This window comes from Vicugna pacos, chromosome 16, assembly GCF_048564905.1.
Source record: "Vicugna pacos chromosome 16, VicPac4, whole genome shotgun sequence".
Lineage (NCBI taxonomy): Eukaryota > Metazoa > Chordata > Mammalia > Artiodactyla > Camelidae > Vicugna > Vicugna pacos.
Window position 1 is genome coordinate 3,416,159 of NC_133002.1, and position 18,617 is coordinate 3,434,775.

General features: G+C 38.2%; 2 protein-coding genes across 3 annotated transcripts in view; both read left to right on the plus strand.

Moving 5' to 3' along the window:
* The window catches only part of DHX40 (DEAH-box helicase 40), a 41,348-nt gene extending 33,363 nt beyond the window's left edge, over positions 1–7,985 (plus strand). The window contains exons 13-18 of the mRNA XM_006218001.3: positions 1,424–1,538; positions 2,066–2,174; positions 2,863–2,957; positions 5,321–5,390; positions 5,662–5,890; positions 6,698–7,985. Coding sequence (XP_006218063.1) covers positions 1,424–1,538; positions 2,066–2,174; positions 2,863–2,957; positions 5,321–5,390; positions 5,662–5,890; positions 6,698–6,837 — 758 coding nt within the window. The 3' untranslated portion in view covers positions 6,838–7,985. The remainder of the gene's footprint in view (positions 1–1,423; positions 1,539–2,065; positions 2,175–2,862; positions 2,958–5,320; positions 5,391–5,661; positions 5,891–6,697) is intronic.
* Positions 7,986–17,154: 9,169 nt separating this feature from the next.
* Positions 17,155–18,617, plus strand: part of CLTC (clathrin heavy chain) — a 57,993-nt gene continuing 56,530 nt past the window's right edge. The window contains exon 1 of one of the 2 annotated variants that reach the window (XM_006218000.4): positions 17,155–17,434. In XM_006218000.4, coding sequence (XP_006218062.1) covers positions 17,393–17,434 — 42 coding nt within the window. In that variant the 5' untranslated portion in view covers positions 17,155–17,392. The remainder of the gene's footprint in view (positions 17,435–18,617) is intronic. The other variant, XM_015250955.3, reaches the window with a different exon arrangement.

Consider the following 18,617-nt stretch of genomic DNA (forward strand, 5'->3'; position numbering starts at 1 on the left):
TCTTTTTTTTGTCTCCAGCTGTTTCCTTCAGTTGTTACCAAATCACATAGGTGGAACCCACTTAAAGCCTGGGATGGAGGACTTTATATCTTCATGAGTGTTTTGCTTAATCAGATTGCTTTCCTCCTAATACCAGGAACTCCTGCTTTGCAGATTCACAGTGTAGTCTGTGTAAGTGCTGCTCCCTGGCATCAGGCAACATGGCGCCTCTGCTAAATCTAGTTGTGATTGGTAGACTGACAGAATAGGAATTGTGGTTTGATGTCATACAGAGAGGAAAGAAGCCCTGGGAAGTTTGTTGGGGGGAAAGGTGGAGGGGTGCCCTCTGAAAGATTAGCCTGGGTAAAGTGGTATGTGGGGAACTTGAGCAATCAGAGAACAAATCATTCCTGAGTGGGATCTGGTCAAAGTCAGTAACAGATAAATATCAAAAACATGATGTTAAGCAATAGAAACCAGACACAAAGCGCATTTATACAAGGGTTAGAAACAGATAATACCTTTCTGTGGGGTAGAAGTTAGGATATCGTTGTCCTTGTGGAGGGAAACAGGTAGTTATTGGAAGGATAGCAAAAGGAGAGCTCTGGGATGCTGATAATCTGCTTGTTGTTCTGGGTGTTGGGTACATTGGTATGTAATGTTTGTGAGCATTCACTGAGCTGTACACTTATGGTCTGTGTCGTTTTCTGTGTGAATGATATACTTCAGTATAAAGTTAAAAAAGAAAAGTTTGTAGTAGTTCAGTTCTGCATATATGATGGTCCTAATTGTCCATAATTAGAAATTGAATAAAATAGGGACTGGTTAAATAGGTTTATGTTTCTTATACTCCTGAGAAATACAAGGTAGGTTTTTTGAGAATGAGTAATTCTGTATGTACTGGCATTAAACTGTTGTTAAATAAATAAAGGAAGTTTCAGAAGGTATATCCCACTTCTGTAAAAATAAACCACTGTACACAATGCTTGTATTATCTATAGAAAATATCTTGAAGAACACACACTAAAAAATTAACAATTGTTAGCCTAGAGGATTGTTTTATAGATAATGTGTCAAAGTGGGGAACTTTGAGCTTTTACATTATATATATATTATATATATATATTATATGTATATATATATTTTCTGTGAGCATGGGTTGCTCTTATGGTAAAAATGAATTTAAAAAATAAATTCCAAACACTATTTTAAAGGTGAATTGATTAGCAGAAGTAATGTAGCTGTTCTGATAAAATCTCCCAAGAATGGTTAAAAGAAGAAAGGAGTCGTGGGAGTAATTAGATACCCTGCAGAAGGGTTAATATATTTCTCCCTTATTCCACCCCAGAGGATGAGGCAGATTTTAATGAGCTTGAATAAAGGAAGTGAATGTACGCACTTGATGTAAAGTAGAACTAAATTGCCTCACCAATTGCCATTTTAGTTGATCCAGAGTACCAGAAGGAAGCAGAACAGAGACATCGAGAACTGGCAGCTAAAGCTGGAGGATTTAATGACTTTGCAACTTTAGCTGTCATCTTTGAACAGTGCAAATCAAGGTATGTGAGATAGTTCTATGTACTGGCAAGTGCAAGTTTGAAATAGAGCTCCAATATATACTATGTGACTTTAGACAGTAAGGTTCTGTGGGGATGATACTGACCTCAAGGTATTTTTGTGAACATTTGTGAGATTTATCTATATCAGATGACTATGACTTAGTAATCATTTATTATGTAACATTAATTCTCTTCTTTCTTCTCTCCTAAACCTCTCCTGAAAATGACCTTATAGAATTTTGGTTCTGTTTCAATAGCTTAAATGAGAAAGTGATTGGATATTTGTTAAAGCATGTTTGTCTAAAAAGAAACCTATTTACAAAATATTTTTTAATTCACTCAGGGGCACCTACATCAATTTGTTTTTTTTCCAAATTCCTTAAAGTGCTTTTTAATTAATTGGGCAGGTCTCATAAGAGAGCTGATAGTTGCTTATGGGTTTCTAGTTTTGCTATAGAAATGAGAATGTTAGACTGTCCTTCCCCTATAGAAGATATTTTCAAGACACCAGTATTTTTGCTTTGCAGTGGAGCTCCAGCTTCGTGGTGCCAAAAACATTGGATTCATTGGAGGTGCTTATTTTCTGCATTTCGTGTTGAAGCTCAACTTAGAGAGCTAATCAGGAAGCTTAAACAGGTGATTGCTATACTGGTTTTTCCCTAGAGAATTATTTTCTCAAGACCCTGTGAGTACTCTACCCAAAACCATGTGTGTTATAAGGTGTTCTAGAATGGCTTGTAGTAATAGCCGCCATTCCTAACCCTGTTTAAGCACCCAGCTCTGTTCTCCCTTATCCTTTTAGGAGGTTCTTCTCCTGGCCTTGGGTAATTTCCTCACGTTCATATGCTAATCAGTCCTCAGCTGAACACTTGGGGCCCTTCTGCAGATCTTTGGAGTTGTCTGTGCAGTTCTTTTCTCTCCTGAACTCTGGCCTGCGAGCTCTGGCTATCTTGGTCTTCCTGGATTCTCAGCTCTGTCTCTTTAACTCAGGGAGCTCTCCAGGATTCCTCTTGGGTTTTTCCTTTCCTGCGCCTTGGTCGGGAATGTCTCTCAAGGTTGACTGTAAGCTGGGGCAGTTGTTGGGCTTACTTCATTTACTTCCAGGGATCGCTGTCCTTTATTGCTTTACATAATAGTGTTTTGGAAATCATTATTTCATGTTTTGTCCATTTTTTTGGTTGTCTCATGCAGAAAGGTAAATATGGTCCCTCTTACTCCATATTCACCAGAAATGGAAGTCTTTAGAAATATGGATTTTTCAAAATAAAAGATTATTTCAGATTGTTCTGTGGGATTTACCACTATACATATATTCTTTTGATAGCAAAGTGATTTCCCAAGAGAGACCTTCGAAGGCCCTAAACACGAAGTATTACGAAGATGTCTTTGTGCAGGTTATTTCAAAAATGTAGCTCGAAGGTAAGCAAAAAGAGCTTGAGAGATGGCTAGAGGAATACTGCTATATTTGATGACAATATTGAACTATTTAATACTAAAGATTGACAGTTTGATTTAAGTTCTGTGATTATGATGGCATCAATCACAATGACCTTTTTCATAATTGCCACTTGTGCACGGGGAGCTGCGGTGACTCAGAGTGGGATATTAAGCTCAAGTAGGGTAGGAGGGGAGTCTGTAGGACAGCTGACCAGAATGAGATATTAGCATCTAAGCTGAGTGACAGTGGCTTTCTTGCAGAGGGGCAAGGATTGGGGAAGGTACTCACATGGGGGTCGTTTGGTGTTGAGTGTCAGAGTCTGAAGGCATTTTTGTAGGGAAAGGGGTAAGAGTGGTGGTGATGGAGATTTGTGATACAGAGGAATTGATCACATAATTGAATGTATTAAGGATAATGGTGAAGGGAGTTAGAAATACTGAAAGGGAGAAAACAAGAATGAGCCCTGTGGTGCTGATTGGGATTTCAGGTTTTATGGTGGTTTTAATATTGTTAGATGGGTGGATAGATAGATATGGTAATAAAAATAGATGTTACTGTGTGGGTATATATAAAATACATATATTTGTATGTGTGTAAATATTTACATACTTATGTACCCTGTGTGCTGGACTGGGAGCAATGATGCTATAATAGCAATAAATACACTTGTGCCCAGATCTTGACTTGGAACAACCATCTGCCACATAAAGGACCCAGGGCTCTTTGGAGAAATAGGGCTTAGAAAGTACATAATGGGCCTGAAACATCTTATTTTGCCAGCAAGCAAAGAAGTGATTATTGAAGGTTGAGACCATGTCAGAAGTACACAGAAGCCAGCTTGAATAGGCCTCAGCTGATCAAAGATGAGAAATTTTGAGCATTGAAATAAATAATGATAGTAATTGATTATATAACCCACTAAATAAAATGAGAATCATGGGTCTATAATCATAAAATGATAAATCAATAAATTAAACGTTTAATGACAACTGGAATGACAACATAGCGAGCACCTTTTCCACAAAATTCTTGTTAATTACAAAAGGGAAAAGTAACTTCTCAGTGAAGAAACCTGACCAATGTTCCCTAAATCAAGCGATCAAAGTGAACATCAACAGTAATGAAACAAATCGAAAGCATATTCCTCCTGATAGGATATAATGGAAACACAGCATCACTTCTGTGATGTTCCTGCCAAAGACCTGTAACCTGAATCTAATCCTAAAACAGACAAAATCAAATTGAAGGACATACTACAAAATAACTAGCCTATAATCTTTAAAGGTGTCAAGATCATGAAGGTTGAAGAAAGAGTGGGGGAGTATTTATTCCAGAATGAAAGAGACTAATGGGCCATGAAAAGTAAAGGCAATACATGATTCTGAACTGGATCCTTTTGCTATAAAGGATTATTATTAGGACATGTGATAAAACTTCAGTGGGGTCTGAGGATTAGATGTTGGTAATGTATCAGTGTTAATTCCCTGGTTTTGATGGTTGTATTATGGTTTTGTAGGATAATGTCTTTGATTATAGGAAATGAACAATTGGGTATTTGGGGATGATGGGGCATAAGGGTAGTGACTTACTTTCAAATGGTTCAAGGAAAAAAGTTTATTGTGTTGTACAAATATGTACTAAACTGTACAGATACATATACAAATAATTATAACAGTCTGATCTGGGTTATAATAGGAATTGAATATATATAAAGTTCTATAGGAAATCAATTGTGACAATTGAGCTAGGGCTGTTACTTTGACAAGTTTTTGGAATAATATTTATGTAGGGAAGGATAGAAGAAGATAATATGAAGTTAAGAACATGAATTAGAAAAATTATAGACAAAATGTTCTAATAGTGAAATTTAGAATAGTGAAAATTGTTTATACCTTTAAAAAGAGATAAGTCATGATATAATGTAAATAATACTGTATTTAAGTCAGAAAACCTATATTTGGGACTTACTTTCACCATACATTAGCTCTGTGGCCTTGAGAAAGTTAATTAATTTATTTGAATCTCAGTTTTGACCCTTTAATAATGTACCTGGCTCATAGTTCTTTTGAGGCTTTATTATAAAAGCATTTTGGAAATTCTAATGCATAAATACAATATTATTGTTAATTAACCAGAAATATTTATACTGAACTGAAATGACTAAGTTGTATCATTAGTTTTAAAATGAATTGGTAGAGAGGTTATAGTGGCAGTTGAATGAATATAAATCTCTGCTCATAGTGCTCTCTGTAGTAGAACACATTGTAATTGTTCATTGTTAGCGCTCTACTTATTTCATTGCTTTACTCTTCTTGTATTTATCCTTTGGTTTTTCGGTTCTTAGATCTGTCGGGAGAACGTTTTGCACAATGGATGGGCGTGGAAGCCCAGTTCACATTCATCCTTCCTCAGCAGTAAGTACCTTATTTTTAGTAAAAGGAAGAAATGTGTAAAGATGTAGGAATAAGTAATACACAGATGTCTTCTACTTTTTGCTTTGAGGATAAGTTTACATATATCTATGTTACATATAGCTGTAAAGGCATTGGTTGGCCCATGCCTCCTGTTTGATTAAAGAATATAGAAATTAATTCAGAAGAGTTTGTGCTGTTAGTATTTGGTTGGCCTAATATGGAATAAGGCAGGTTATTGTGTTATCATCCTTAAATGAATTCTTTTGTGTAGCTTCATGAACAGGAAACCAAACTTGAATGGATCATTTTTCATGAGGTATTAGTTACCACCAAAGTCTACGCAAGAATTGTGTGTCCAATTCGTTATGAATGGGTAAGGGACTTGTTACCCAAGTTGCATGAATTTAATGCACATGATCTGAGCAGTGTGGCCCGACGTGAAGTGAGAGAAGATGCAAGAAGGAGGTGGACAAATAAGGAAAATGTGAAACATCTAAAGGGTGAGCGGATTGCTTGTTCTGGAGCATAAATGTCCTAATTCTCATAAAACTACAGAAATATTATTACAGAGCTTAGATTCTGGTTCTGTCTCCTCAGAAAAGTAAAGAGTTGCCATGAGTCTCAGACTCCCTTCTTCCCTTTCAGTTTATCATGTTTTCCTTAGAAACACTTAGCAGTGTGCAATAATTTGCTGAACACTCCATAGCTAATATTTGGTGAATCTGGATTTGGAATTCAAGGAATTTGACTCTGTGGCCTCTACTCTTAATCATTACACAATATTACTTCCCAGTAGTGCTTTCTTTACTTTTTTTTGTTGTTGTTTATAAAACCTCAGAACATCTTCCACCCTCCACCCCCAGCCCCCAAGGGGATTCTTCCTTGATATGTTAGGTTCTTAGTTGGGAGGTAGAAACAGTTGTGGTACTGAACTAGGACAGCTTAATTCTCAGCTCACATATAATTGATGGAGCAAATTATATTATCCTTATGTAACAGCACTGAGAAATAGAATGGTGGGGAGTTTTGCCCAAGATTATAGAAGAGTCTTTGGAAATGTTATCTACCAGGTGTTCTGTTACAGTGTGTAACTACACTGCATGCTTGAATTAGGGTCAGTTTTTCTGACTCCTCAAGGCCACTGTGCTCTTATTTTTTAACCATAGACTATATCTTTTCTTTTGAAAGGGCAAAATTTAATTTCCTTTTTTTCCCACTTAACATTGAAAAATCAGGGCATCTCTTTCTCTTAATATTTCTAATACTGAAACTCAAAGTTTTACTGGATTAATTTGTAATGTTTTCAGATGGAGTATCAAAAGAAGTCCTAAAGAAAATGCAAAGAAGAAATGATGATAAATCCATATCAGATGCGCGTGCCCGTTTCCTTGAGAGAAAGCAGCAGAGGTCCCAGGATCACAGTGACACACTGAAGGAAACGGGCTAAGCAGTGAACCCTCCAATTCAGGAAGTAGGAAAAGCAGCCAGAAAATGTGCTTCTACTTTGCCATTTATGTCAGACAGCACTACCAAGAGGAAGTGGTCGGCAGCTGTTATTAGCATACGAGTTAAAAGCAAATCAAAGTTCATCAGTACCAATAAATGGAATTTTCAAAGGAAAGATTGGGTGGCCATAGTCATAGGCGATGACACATGAAACCAGTGAAAGACAATACATGTGATGTTTTCCTCACTTCAATTTTGCTGGCCTTAACTGGTATCAAATGCTGTCATTGAGATATTTTCAAAGAACATTGAATTGTATTTAATCAGCGTGTATTCCATTTGCATTGAAGCATTAAAAATTATTTTCCCTAAATCTCTTTAAGGCCTTCTTGTTGCTATTAGAATAGTATTATATCAGGTTATCAGGTATGTGACCATTTCCTTCAGAAGGCTGAACATAAGAGGTTTTTACTCAGCAATACTTAGATGTCTAACCATATAATTGCTACAGAGCTTTATAGATATTTAGAGAAAAGAATCAGTTAGTAAATAAGAAAATTGCCTATGGCAAGATTCTTTGTTGAACTAATACTAATCTTTAAGTTGATTTTTCTGGGATTATACAAATTCCTTTTTATATAAAAGTATATTGTTTAAAACAGTAGCTATAGCCATTAACCAAAGGACAGATGATATATATATATATGTTCTTTTTTCAGCTGTCCCTACATACTTGTATCAGCACCATGTATGTAGGTATGACAGTGTTTAAAACAGCCCCTCCACTGGCCTACTCTCTTGCCTCCAGCTGCTAGGGTAGGACCATTTAAACATCTATTATGCTGATCTTGAGATGGGATTTTCAAAGCAGCGAACACTACATCACCAGTGTTTCAAATTGGAACCTTGAGGCTAGTTAGTATCACACTCAGGCCACACTCAGCACTTGCCCACTCTTGTTGTTTACTGCCTTGTATTCTAGTTATTTGTGTATTTGTCTGTCTCCCCCACTAGATTATACGCTCCTTGTGGGCAGGGACTCTGTCTTTTTCATCTTTGTATCTTTCATGGCACCTAGCACAGTGCTTTGCCCATAGTAGTCACTCAGTGTTTGTTAAATAAAGCTATTAGTGTCATTAAAATTCAAAAGGCAGTATAATGTGTGTTTTTAGATGTTTTCTTGTAAAATTTAAGACTCTAAAATTTGTATAGGTAACTCACTCTTCTGCAGTTATCTCCTTTGGCATCTAAACAGTTTTCTGTTCATTATTAGAAACTTGAAGACTTTATTGAAAAATCACATAAGGATTCAAATCCATGTGTTTGTTCTTGAAGTAAGGTGAATGGTGGTGGTTTCTCTGAACATTCCCAGAATTGTTAATTTGTTCATTTAAATCTTCAGTGTTGTAGACACTGTTTCAGCACATGAGTCCTATCAGCTTCTCTTTTCAGGTTTATGTGTCAGTAATTTCCTTAGATATGATGGGGGTATATGTGGATTCTTAGAATGAAAGCTCTTTTATTTCAGTAAATATTTATTGAGCACACATTCTAAATCTATGGTCTGTATTTATAATTTCATCAGCTGTCCCTATAATGTTCTTTTTTTTTAAAACATTTTTTGATTGAGTTATAGTCATTTTACAATGTTGTGTCAAATTCCAGTGTAGAGCACAATTTTTCAATTATACATGAACATGCATATATTCATTGTCACATTCTATTTTGCTGTGAGCTACCACAAGATCTTGTGTATATTTCCCTGTGCTATACAGTATAATCTTGTTTATCTATTCTACATATGCCTGTCAGTATCTACAAATTTTGAACTCCCAGGTCCCAATAATGTTCTTTATAGCATTTTTCTCCAGTTGAGGATCCAGTCAAGAATCATGTATTGTATTTAATCTCCTTTAACCTGGAAAAGGTCCTCTGTCTTGTCTTTCATATTTCACATTTTTTAAAATTGAAGTATAGTTGACCTATAACACTGTGTTATTTCCAAGTGCACAGCATAGTGATTTGATATTTCTACACAATGATCATCACAATAAATCTAGTTACCATCTGTCACCATATACAGATATTACAGTATTATTGACTATACTTCCCATATTTCATACCCATGACTCATTTATTTTGTAACTTAAGTTAGTACCTCTTGATCTCCCTCACCTATTTCACTGATCCTGCTTCCCCTCTGGCAACCACTTACTTGTTCTCTGTATCTATGACTGTTTTGTTATGTTCGTTCATTTGTTTTTTAGATGCCATGTGTGAGTGGTGGAATCATTCTTTTTTCTAGCTGAGCAATATTCCATTGTAAATATATAAACCACATCTTCTTTATTCATTCATCCATCAATGGACACTTAGGTTGCTTCCATATCTTGACTATTGTAAATAATGCTGCAATGAACATAGGAGTGCATATATCTTTGAATTAGTGTCTTTATTTTCTTTGGAAAAATACCCAGAAGTGGAATTGCTGGATTGTGTAGTAGTTCTATTTGTAATATTTTGAGGAACTTCTATACTGTTTTCCATAGTGGCTGTGCCAATTTACATTCCCACCAACAGTGTATGACGGTTCCCTTTTCTCTACATTCTTGCCAGCACTTATTTGTTGTCTTTCACATTTAACATTTTTGACATTTTTAAATAATATAGGTTGGTCATTTTATAGAATGCCCTCAATTTGTATTTCTCTAATGTTTCCTTATGGCTCTGCATTTTTGACTGGAATTTTGCATAAATGATACAGTATCTGGTCCCAAGGCATCAAATCTGGAGGTACATCGTATTTGCCCCTTACTGCTATTATTAATTTTGATTACTTAGTTGGGATATTTGATTTTTTTCAATCTAGTTACTCATAATTAATAAGTAATTTGGGGGAAGGATACTTTGCGATTATATGAACTAGCCTGTTCCTCATAAATTATTACCCTCTGGATTTATCATCAACTGATGATTCTTACCTGAATCAGTTTTATTCTCATGGTTGCAAAATGGTGATTTTTTTTTCCCTAATTCTTTCCTATACAGTTGACCCTTGAACAACATGGGTTTGAACTGCACAGGTCCACTTATACCAGATTTTTTCCAGTAGATACGTAGTATAGTACTACATGATTCTCGGTTGATTGAATCCAAGGATACAGAACCATTGATATGGAGGGCTAACTGTAAAGATATACGAGGGTTCTGGACTGCTAGGGTGGGGGTGGACTCTCAACCACCTCATTGTTCAAGGGTCACCTGTATAGATTTGTTGGCATTATACTGTGAGCTTCCCTTGAAGAAGAATTTCCAATTAACACTTGGGTATTAGGAACAGCATAAGTCAAGACAGAACTGGAAAGCACAGGGTGTATTTGAGAGGAGTGGCAAACGATCTAGTTTATTTGGTGCATAAAGTATATATAGGCGAGTAATAGGTTGAAAATGTAGGTTGATGATAGATTATGGAAGGCCTTGAAAGCCAAACTATGGACTTGGACTTTTTACTTTATATGAATTTATTGGAGGGGAATTACATCATTACATCTTTAAGGTAAGTGTGACATTGGTGTTGGTAAGAATCGATTTCCATTGAGTGGGCTGTGAGATGAAGTATGAAAGGAATACTGCATCTCGTTAAGGATGTGGAAGGAGTCTTGGAGGAAAGGCAGTGGTTATGGAGATGTTTGTTCTTAAAAGAAATGAAGATTCACCTTCAAATTACTAAATAAAACAAAAAGTAATGAAGATGAACATTACAGAAAAATGGACAAAGGACACCGTCAGTCATTTCATAAAAGGAAACAAATGGTCAATAAATAAGATACTGAATCTTACTAGTAATTTGGGAAATGCAGTTGAAAATAAGTGAGATGCCATTCTTTTCCATCAAATTGGCAAAGTTAATATGCCTGAGAAGTGTTGGTATAGGATAAGTTGCTCATATTTTAGAGAACATTTTGACAATATCTAATAAAATTGAAGACGTGAACAACCTGTTACCTAGCAAGCCCAACTTTAAAGTTTATGTCCTAGGAACTCCTTGAGACTATGCAATATGTTCTGTTCCTCATAAAGCGTGACTCCCATAGATTTAGCATCAGTTGATGATTTATGTTAAATACAGCACTCATAAAACTGTTATTACTTGCTTCTACAAGCAAAAAACTGGAAAAATACGTAAATAACTATCAATAGGGAAATGTTTGAATAAATTGTGATATGTTCTTATGGTTGAATTCTTTACAGCAGTGAAAGTGATCTTTGAGACTCCTGTTGCCTACTTACAAACTGCTCTGCAAGACAGATGAACCAGTTTGTATTCCTAACAGCAATGTAGTAAAGTACTATCTTATTGGAGCCTTGTGGCCCCTCAAAAATATTCTTGTTATTATAGACCCAAAAGGTGTCATTATTATGTTTATTTATTCAGCTCTTTTTTCTTAGTCCAAATTGTCTATAAGAAATGAAATTAACTGATTTGAATTTGATAAGGCCAGATGGTAAATATTTTAGGCTTTCAGGCCAGTCTCTATTGCAACTACTATGCTGTTGTTTGTTGTAGTATAAAAGCAGCCATAGATGATACATAAACAAATGGATTGGCTGTTTTCCAATACAACTTTATGGACATTGAAATTTGAGTTTCTTACAATTTTCCCATGTCAGGAAATATTCTTTACCATTTGCACTTTATTCCAGAAAAGCTACTTTTCACATATCCATTCTAATTCACATTACTTCGTTTGAAAGAAAAGACCTTAATTTCATGAAGTACTGAGATATTTTTGGTTTTTACTTTTTCTTTATAGTAGAAGTGACAGGATTGAACATGTCAGAAATCAAAAAATTTAATTTGTAATCTTTATTCTCCCAAAGATTTTCGAAGCAATCTGTATTACTTCTTAGCTGTTCCTTTAACCTGAAAATGTGAGTAATACAAAACTCTTATGAAGCTGTTGAGATTTTTCAAGGGACAGAATCATATTACTTGTCCAGGTAAAATCTTACATAATGTTTCTTAACCTACTATTACTTGGTGCTCAGTTAAATCATAGGAAATAAAATGGGATAACCCCACAAACAGCCTAGCACCCAGGTTGGTGCTTTCTGTATATGACAGGTATTTATAAATGATTGTTGTGCTAACTGCAGGTGTGATTATTTTTTTCCCCTTTAATGGGCGCACTGGGGATTGAACCCAGGACTTTGTGCACTCCAACCACACACTCTACCACTGACCTATACACCCCACCCCCACAGATGTGATTATTAACGACATAAATTAGCCTAGGCTTCGAATTAAATAGGTAGCTATAGTCAATAAATGCTGTACTAGCTTAAGAAGTAGGGTGAAAGGGTTTTAATGTGAGTTTTTAAGGAAGAGTAAGACTTGGATTAGAATAAAAATGGAGACACTGTGTGGATCAGGAGAGGAATCAGGTAAACAATTGAAAGATGAACAGCGTCACCTTGAGAAGGGCTTTTTTGAAGGATTTTGAGGTTTCCAGTTCTATAACTTGGGTTAACACTAAATAGGTCATATGCAGGATAATGTAAGTGCCAATCATTCTTGCAGCTAGAAAAATTTGAGTCAGCCTGGACTGGAGGTTTTCTTTCATAGCGTGCAGCACTTTCAGACTGCCATGGTGTGCTAGTTGCCACTACTTCCGGTTCCTTTTCAAGAAATGGAATTTTTAAGGCCTCTGCAGTAATGAGCACAATCTCATCTCCACATCTAATCTGATGGCTTAGCACGATGGTCCCAAAATATGGAGACAGTAAAGGACAGTCAGGTTATTTTCACCCTGTGGAAAGATTTATATTTGGTCGGCTTTACATATAGAGTGGCCTAAACTCAAGAGGCTTTTTCATGCCTCTTGGTGCTAACAGGGTTGGCTTAGAAAAGAAAAATAAAATTAAAATCAGTTAATTTGAGGTAGGCTTATATGAATGCTACATATTTTTCATTACTGGAGTGTTACGGAATGAATAGTAATTATATGGTTGTATACTGTACAACATTAACTCACAGTTATTTGTAATATAAGCAACAAGGAAAAGGAAATAAATAGGTTTTGGGTTTGTTTTTTTTTTTTTCTTTTTTTATCAGTCATGACACATTGAGGTAAGACATTTAAAAAGCAGTAAATTTCTAGTGTGTCCTAAATTTGGTACATATTCATATCAGGCTCCATAGTGATGAACCTGAGGCCTTTAAGATTCAGAATTGCTTTCCCCATATAAAAATATATTTTTAAAAGCCTTGTCAAAAGATTTTAACATTAACTTTTCATTGTTTATTCTGAAGTATTTGTTGACCAAGTAAATTATACTTTCTTGACTTTGTCATTACTGAATTAACTAAAACTTTATCAAATCTCAGTCCTCAATACTCTGTTCTGAGGAGTTTACTACCATAACAAGGCTGCACAGGTGCATTGCTACTGGTAGAACTATCCCCGGAGTGTGACAGAATTTTAAGACTGTTTGAAGAGCATCTTTGTGGGTCATGCCTTTCTTTAGAGACAGTAACTCCAGGAGGTGAAATGAGACAGTTCTACGTATTTAGAAAGGGGTAAGAAAAGCTCATAACAATCATTCCCACACCTTGGCCTTCATGGCCGCTTCATTCTGTAGATCCTCTCAAGCTTCTTTAACTTTTGTGTTTGGATGTGAAAGGAATGTTGTGACGTAGCATGTGACTGTTGATCAGTAGTGCTCTAACTCTCCTGGGTTTTTCTGTCCCCAATGCTCTGTGTATCACTATATTTGAACCAACTTCCTCGAGATGACTTTTTAAGGTAATGTTATGAGCTACTTCATTCCTCTGATGGGATATGATTTAACCTTCAGAAAACATGGGAGGAGCCTGTATTATATGCTAGATTCCAGATTATATTCCCACAGGGCTGGTCTGTACTATTCACTTGGAACATGTTTGATCCTGACACAGAATAAAGATTCACTATAGATCTTCCTCGTATCCATGATACATTATAAACTTGTCTATATAAAATTAGGTTTAGGACAAGCCTGAGCAGTGAGTGTTAACTGAGTATAAATTCAGGTCCACTTCATACCAAAATAAGGCCATGAAAAATTTTTTTCTTGCTTTGTAAATGTTCTTTTTGGGAGAGCTTTGCCTATATAATCAGTGCCCTTGTACCAGGCCAAAAAAGTGGGTACTGTATGTTGACTGATACCTGAGCCACTTACTGGCCTTTGATATGCTCTTCATCTTATCCTGCTGGGATTCGTATCAGTGGCTGTAGGGGGCTGAGATGTTTCAAAGCTGCTGTTTAAATGGCAAAACCACTTAGCTTACTTAGGTGATGCTTAAGTATATCCCTCTTGGTTTCATTAAAATCTGAATTTTAAATATTTGGCACAATGGTTTAGGTTTTAAAGTTCTGCTTTACAATTAATCTCTTAATGTTTGAGAAATATTTTTACGCTGTGGCTTTTGCAGTGCAGCCAACTCATGCTGTTTTCAAAAGGTCAAGTTAAAAGGCGGGGGGCCTTAAATCTGGGGTTGCTTGAAGATGAAAAACTATACAGGAATCCTACAATGAAAAGTTATTCTGATGTGTCATTCCTGTTGGAGGTTTTATATATATAAAATAGTTCCTGGCAAAAAAAATATAAAATTAGGGACACAATAAAGGTTTCTTGTACAGCTTCTGAGAAATTGGCACTCCTCAAAATAACAGACGAGCAATGCAGTTTTTGCTAATGACACTTGCTGTGACTCAGAGCAAGGACCTACTATTGAATAATCTGCTAAAAATATCTTCAAATTCAAAGAACTTGACCACTTATTAACATGGATACCTTACTAAAACATTTTCTAAAACCAAAAGCTGGGATGATAATATACTTATACCAGTTGTCTTATTAAAAGACTTTGTCATACTTTGATAACCTAATACACCAGAAAACAAATGCTTTTTTTTTCTTTCTTTCGTCTCCTCTAGTTAAGATAGTGCCTGCAAACAAAGCCATTCAGTTACTGCTCAGGTAGCTGTTAACAGTGACTCAGCCTTTGGGGGCTTCTAAACCAAAAATTGACAACCTTTTTGCCTGTGCCTACACTATTAGCAAGAACAGTATACTACCATAAAATGCTCTCATTACCTCAGCCAAAATGATCTTTAAAAGGCACGGGTTTGGGGTTGTTTCTCATCTGGATCATTTTTTCTCTTGAAAAATTTTGGGTTTTTTGATTTGATGGATACAGTGTTCAAAATGAGTTGTATGATAAATCTAAATTCTTTCCAAATGATTTCTGAAAATAACGCATTTATTAGATTTCTGTGTGTGATGACACAGCAGTCACTAACAGAATCTCAGCACTTTTGGTTAGATATTCCACACCAGATACCCAAATTAAAATCCATTGCTTTGGGGATTCTAAGTGTATTTAAAATTACAGGTTTGTATGAAAATACGACAGTTATTAATAAATTAAAAGAAAATTTTGCTGGTCTGTCCATGATACAGTTCTTGTATCCCAGATTCTGAGACTGGAAATGTAACTTTACTGCTTTTACTGTAAGAAAACAATAACTCCTTTAGATTTTTAACTTAGAATTTGTCTACTTCCAAAAAAGATTCAAAGCAGTTACTATTAAACTGGTAATAGAAAGGTCGTTTCAAATGCTCTAGAATACAGAACACCTTCAAGTTTGTGGCTTAACAAAACATAATGAAATTTTGCCAAGCATACGCTTTCACTCTGAGGACATGGTGGCAAGGCTTTCCTTTGCACAACAGTCTCTGCTCTCTTAACTGCCAAAGATTCTTCCCTTATCCTCAGTATGTGAGATATACTTCAGGAAAAAACATTAAAAGCAATTTTAATGTTTGCTAAGCAAACTTCTCTAAGCAAAACTGCTTAACACAAAATTACTGTATTCCTAAGAGTTTTATGTTTAACTGAAAAGGGCACTAAAAATAATTATTGGGTACTTGAATTTTTCCTGAAGATCTTTCTGGAAGATCAATCACACCTCATAAGATGAAAGGCACAGAATGAAATTTTTTTGTCCTTTATTGTAATTTGTGCTATTATGAAATATTATTACAGATTATACATTAGCAATAAAGTGGTGGCAAGGTTATCAATCGACAATACCGTGGATACCTTAATGCTGTTAGAAGACACGATGCTTCAGCTTTGAAGAGCTTGCATTTCCAAATACTAATTTAATGCTGAGGTGGTCCCACCGAAATACACCACTAATAGTTAATCCCTTTCCCCAAGAGTATGCATTAGCCACACCGAGGAAACACCTTAAGGTTTCACAAACCATCTTTAACCTAATTATCTAAATCTTTGAGGCTCCTTAATTACTTGATATGTCTAAAAAAAATACTCCTGCTACAATTTTGTTCCTATTCTTTAGCGTATTTATGCTACTCAAATTCTTCAACACCAGATAAATTACTAAGCTAGACCCATATACAGTCCGCCAAAATGTCCGCAGAAAAGTTAAGAAAGGCTACCACAAGGCCAGCGTGAGATACCTCACAAATGGCCTTCACTGTCCTGAGCCAAATGTCCATTATCCGAAGAGACTACTAGTCAGAATCCAAGCGTCAGCTTCTCCAACCGTCAGAGGGACGCGCGAAAGGGCAGAGGATTTTAAACGCCATTTCATTCCCTCTCCCTGGATGTAACACACCACCCACCACTTGAAACTAGGCGGGGGAGGAGCGCTGCAGCCGGCTGCCAAGAGCACCCTGCAGGGAGGCCGTTTCCCTGAGTCACGGAGAGGGCGGGAGGCTGGGCCCATCTGCCCACGCCACGTCCTCCTCCTTAGGGACTCGGTTTAGATAGGCAGGGCCCACAGGGGAAGGGGAGCAGCACCGCCATTCCTCAAGGCGGCCCACCAGTCAGCTCATTCCCAGGGGACGGTGCCTTTCCCTAGAACGCGCTCTGCATTCTGGCAGCAATCAACCGACCTTTTCCGACCAGCATCACGTGCACCCGGATGTACGTGGGCGGGACCTAGAGCGCCCACGGAAATGACGTTGGTCGCCCCTAGTCGCATGATGTGGCAAAATGCAAAAAAAAAAAAAAAGGTGGGGGGAGGGAAAAGCAGGCGGCTGGGGAAAGTGATGAGGCAAAAAAGTAGTCCCTTCGATTCCTCTATTTACCGTCGTGTCGCCGCAGCACGCGAGGCCCTCAGCGCACTGCGACCCGAATTCCTGCGCTCCGCTGTACCGCGGCGCTCCGTGGAGGGGTACATAAGGTGGAGGGGGTGAGGTGACTTGGGCGGAGTTCTGTCGCCAGGATCCCTCCGCAGGGCTCAGCCGTTTCCGGAGTCTGCGCTGCGCCCGGTTCCGCCATTGCGGCTCTCCCGGACCCTGGAGCCTCCGCCCCCGACCTGAGCTCTTTCGTCTGCCTGCCAGTTTCCTGCGTCCCCGGAGACTATCCTGCTGAGCCCAGCCTCCCCCCTCCCCCTTCTCCTCCTCTCCCTTGGAGAGCCCGGGCAGCCACTGCCCCGTAGCCCCAGTGACAGGAGGAGACCGTACCCCCCGACAGCGCCATGGCCCAGATTCTGCCAATTCGTTTTCAGGAGCATCTCCAGGTGCGGCTGGCCCCGGGCTGATGAGGGCTGTGGCGAGAGGGAGGGAAGAGGGAGCAAGCTGGAGTCTGAGCCCAAGCGAAAAAGAGGCTCAGAGGTGGGGGGTGGGGGTATCGTTGCCTGGGGTAGATGGAGGATGGGGACACTATCTTGGAAATCTTAAAGGGTTAAATGATGTGGGGCTTGGAGAGAAAGGACGAGAGTCGGGGTGCAAAGGGCGAGCGAGACCAGGCCTGGGTTTGAAGGCCTCTGTCTTCGCTTCCTGGATGACTGGAACTGCGCATACTAACCCTTCCACCCCCTGCTTCTGTTCAGTTCATTCATTTGGGTAGGTTGGGGGTAGAGGGGTTCTCCTGCGTTTCTTCCGGAGCAAGAATTCTCATTCCTTAAGCCAGTGCAGGGCTGTCACCTCCCATTGCACTCTCTTCCCTTTCCCCCATCGTGTCTGCACCCAGGAGTTGTGGGGCGGGTGGGATGGGGAGGAGCAGTTTTTTTTCTTCCTCCCGCTGCGGTTCTCCACGGGAAAGGCACCTTCCCCTAAGGGTGCGGGGGACGGCAGTGGTTCGTCTCTTGCCTTCCCCAAGGCAAGAGGAACAGGGAAGGTCACTGAAGGCAAAGGAGGAATGTATGGGGGAACGTATTCCTCAGGGCGGTGGCAATCTTAGAGTGCGTGGGGTCAGGGTTCCTAGGGGGAACTCGAGTGGTTTTTTTTCCCCTTTTTTTTGATTTCTCTGGGAATGGTGCAGCACTTATCCTCTCTTTGATTCTAGAAGCCAGAAAAGAGTTATCCAGAGGTTATCTTAACTTGGGCTGAGTACCTCCCTCAAGACTGCATGGAATTGAACGAGCCCTGGGGATAGAGCACACCTGTTCTGAGATATGCAAGGTTATTTGGTCTGCAATTGGCTTCCTTTAGTAGGTTCTAGAGTTCTTCCCCATGGTGCATTATCCTGTAGGCAACAGACTGTCTTATCTGGCATCATGCCCGTGGCGGGCCCAGGCAGGTGATCGTTGGAGGGTTTGACTGAATTAAGTCTTATGAGCTTCTGATTTTCCTAGTTCACCTGTCTTGGTTTTACTTTGGCTGAAATAGTTTGTTCATAAAATACGCTTTCTTCCCAGTTACCTTCTTTAAAGAAGCGTGCCTCAGCTCAGTCATTTGAAGGGCTAATTTTGTAATGATAAA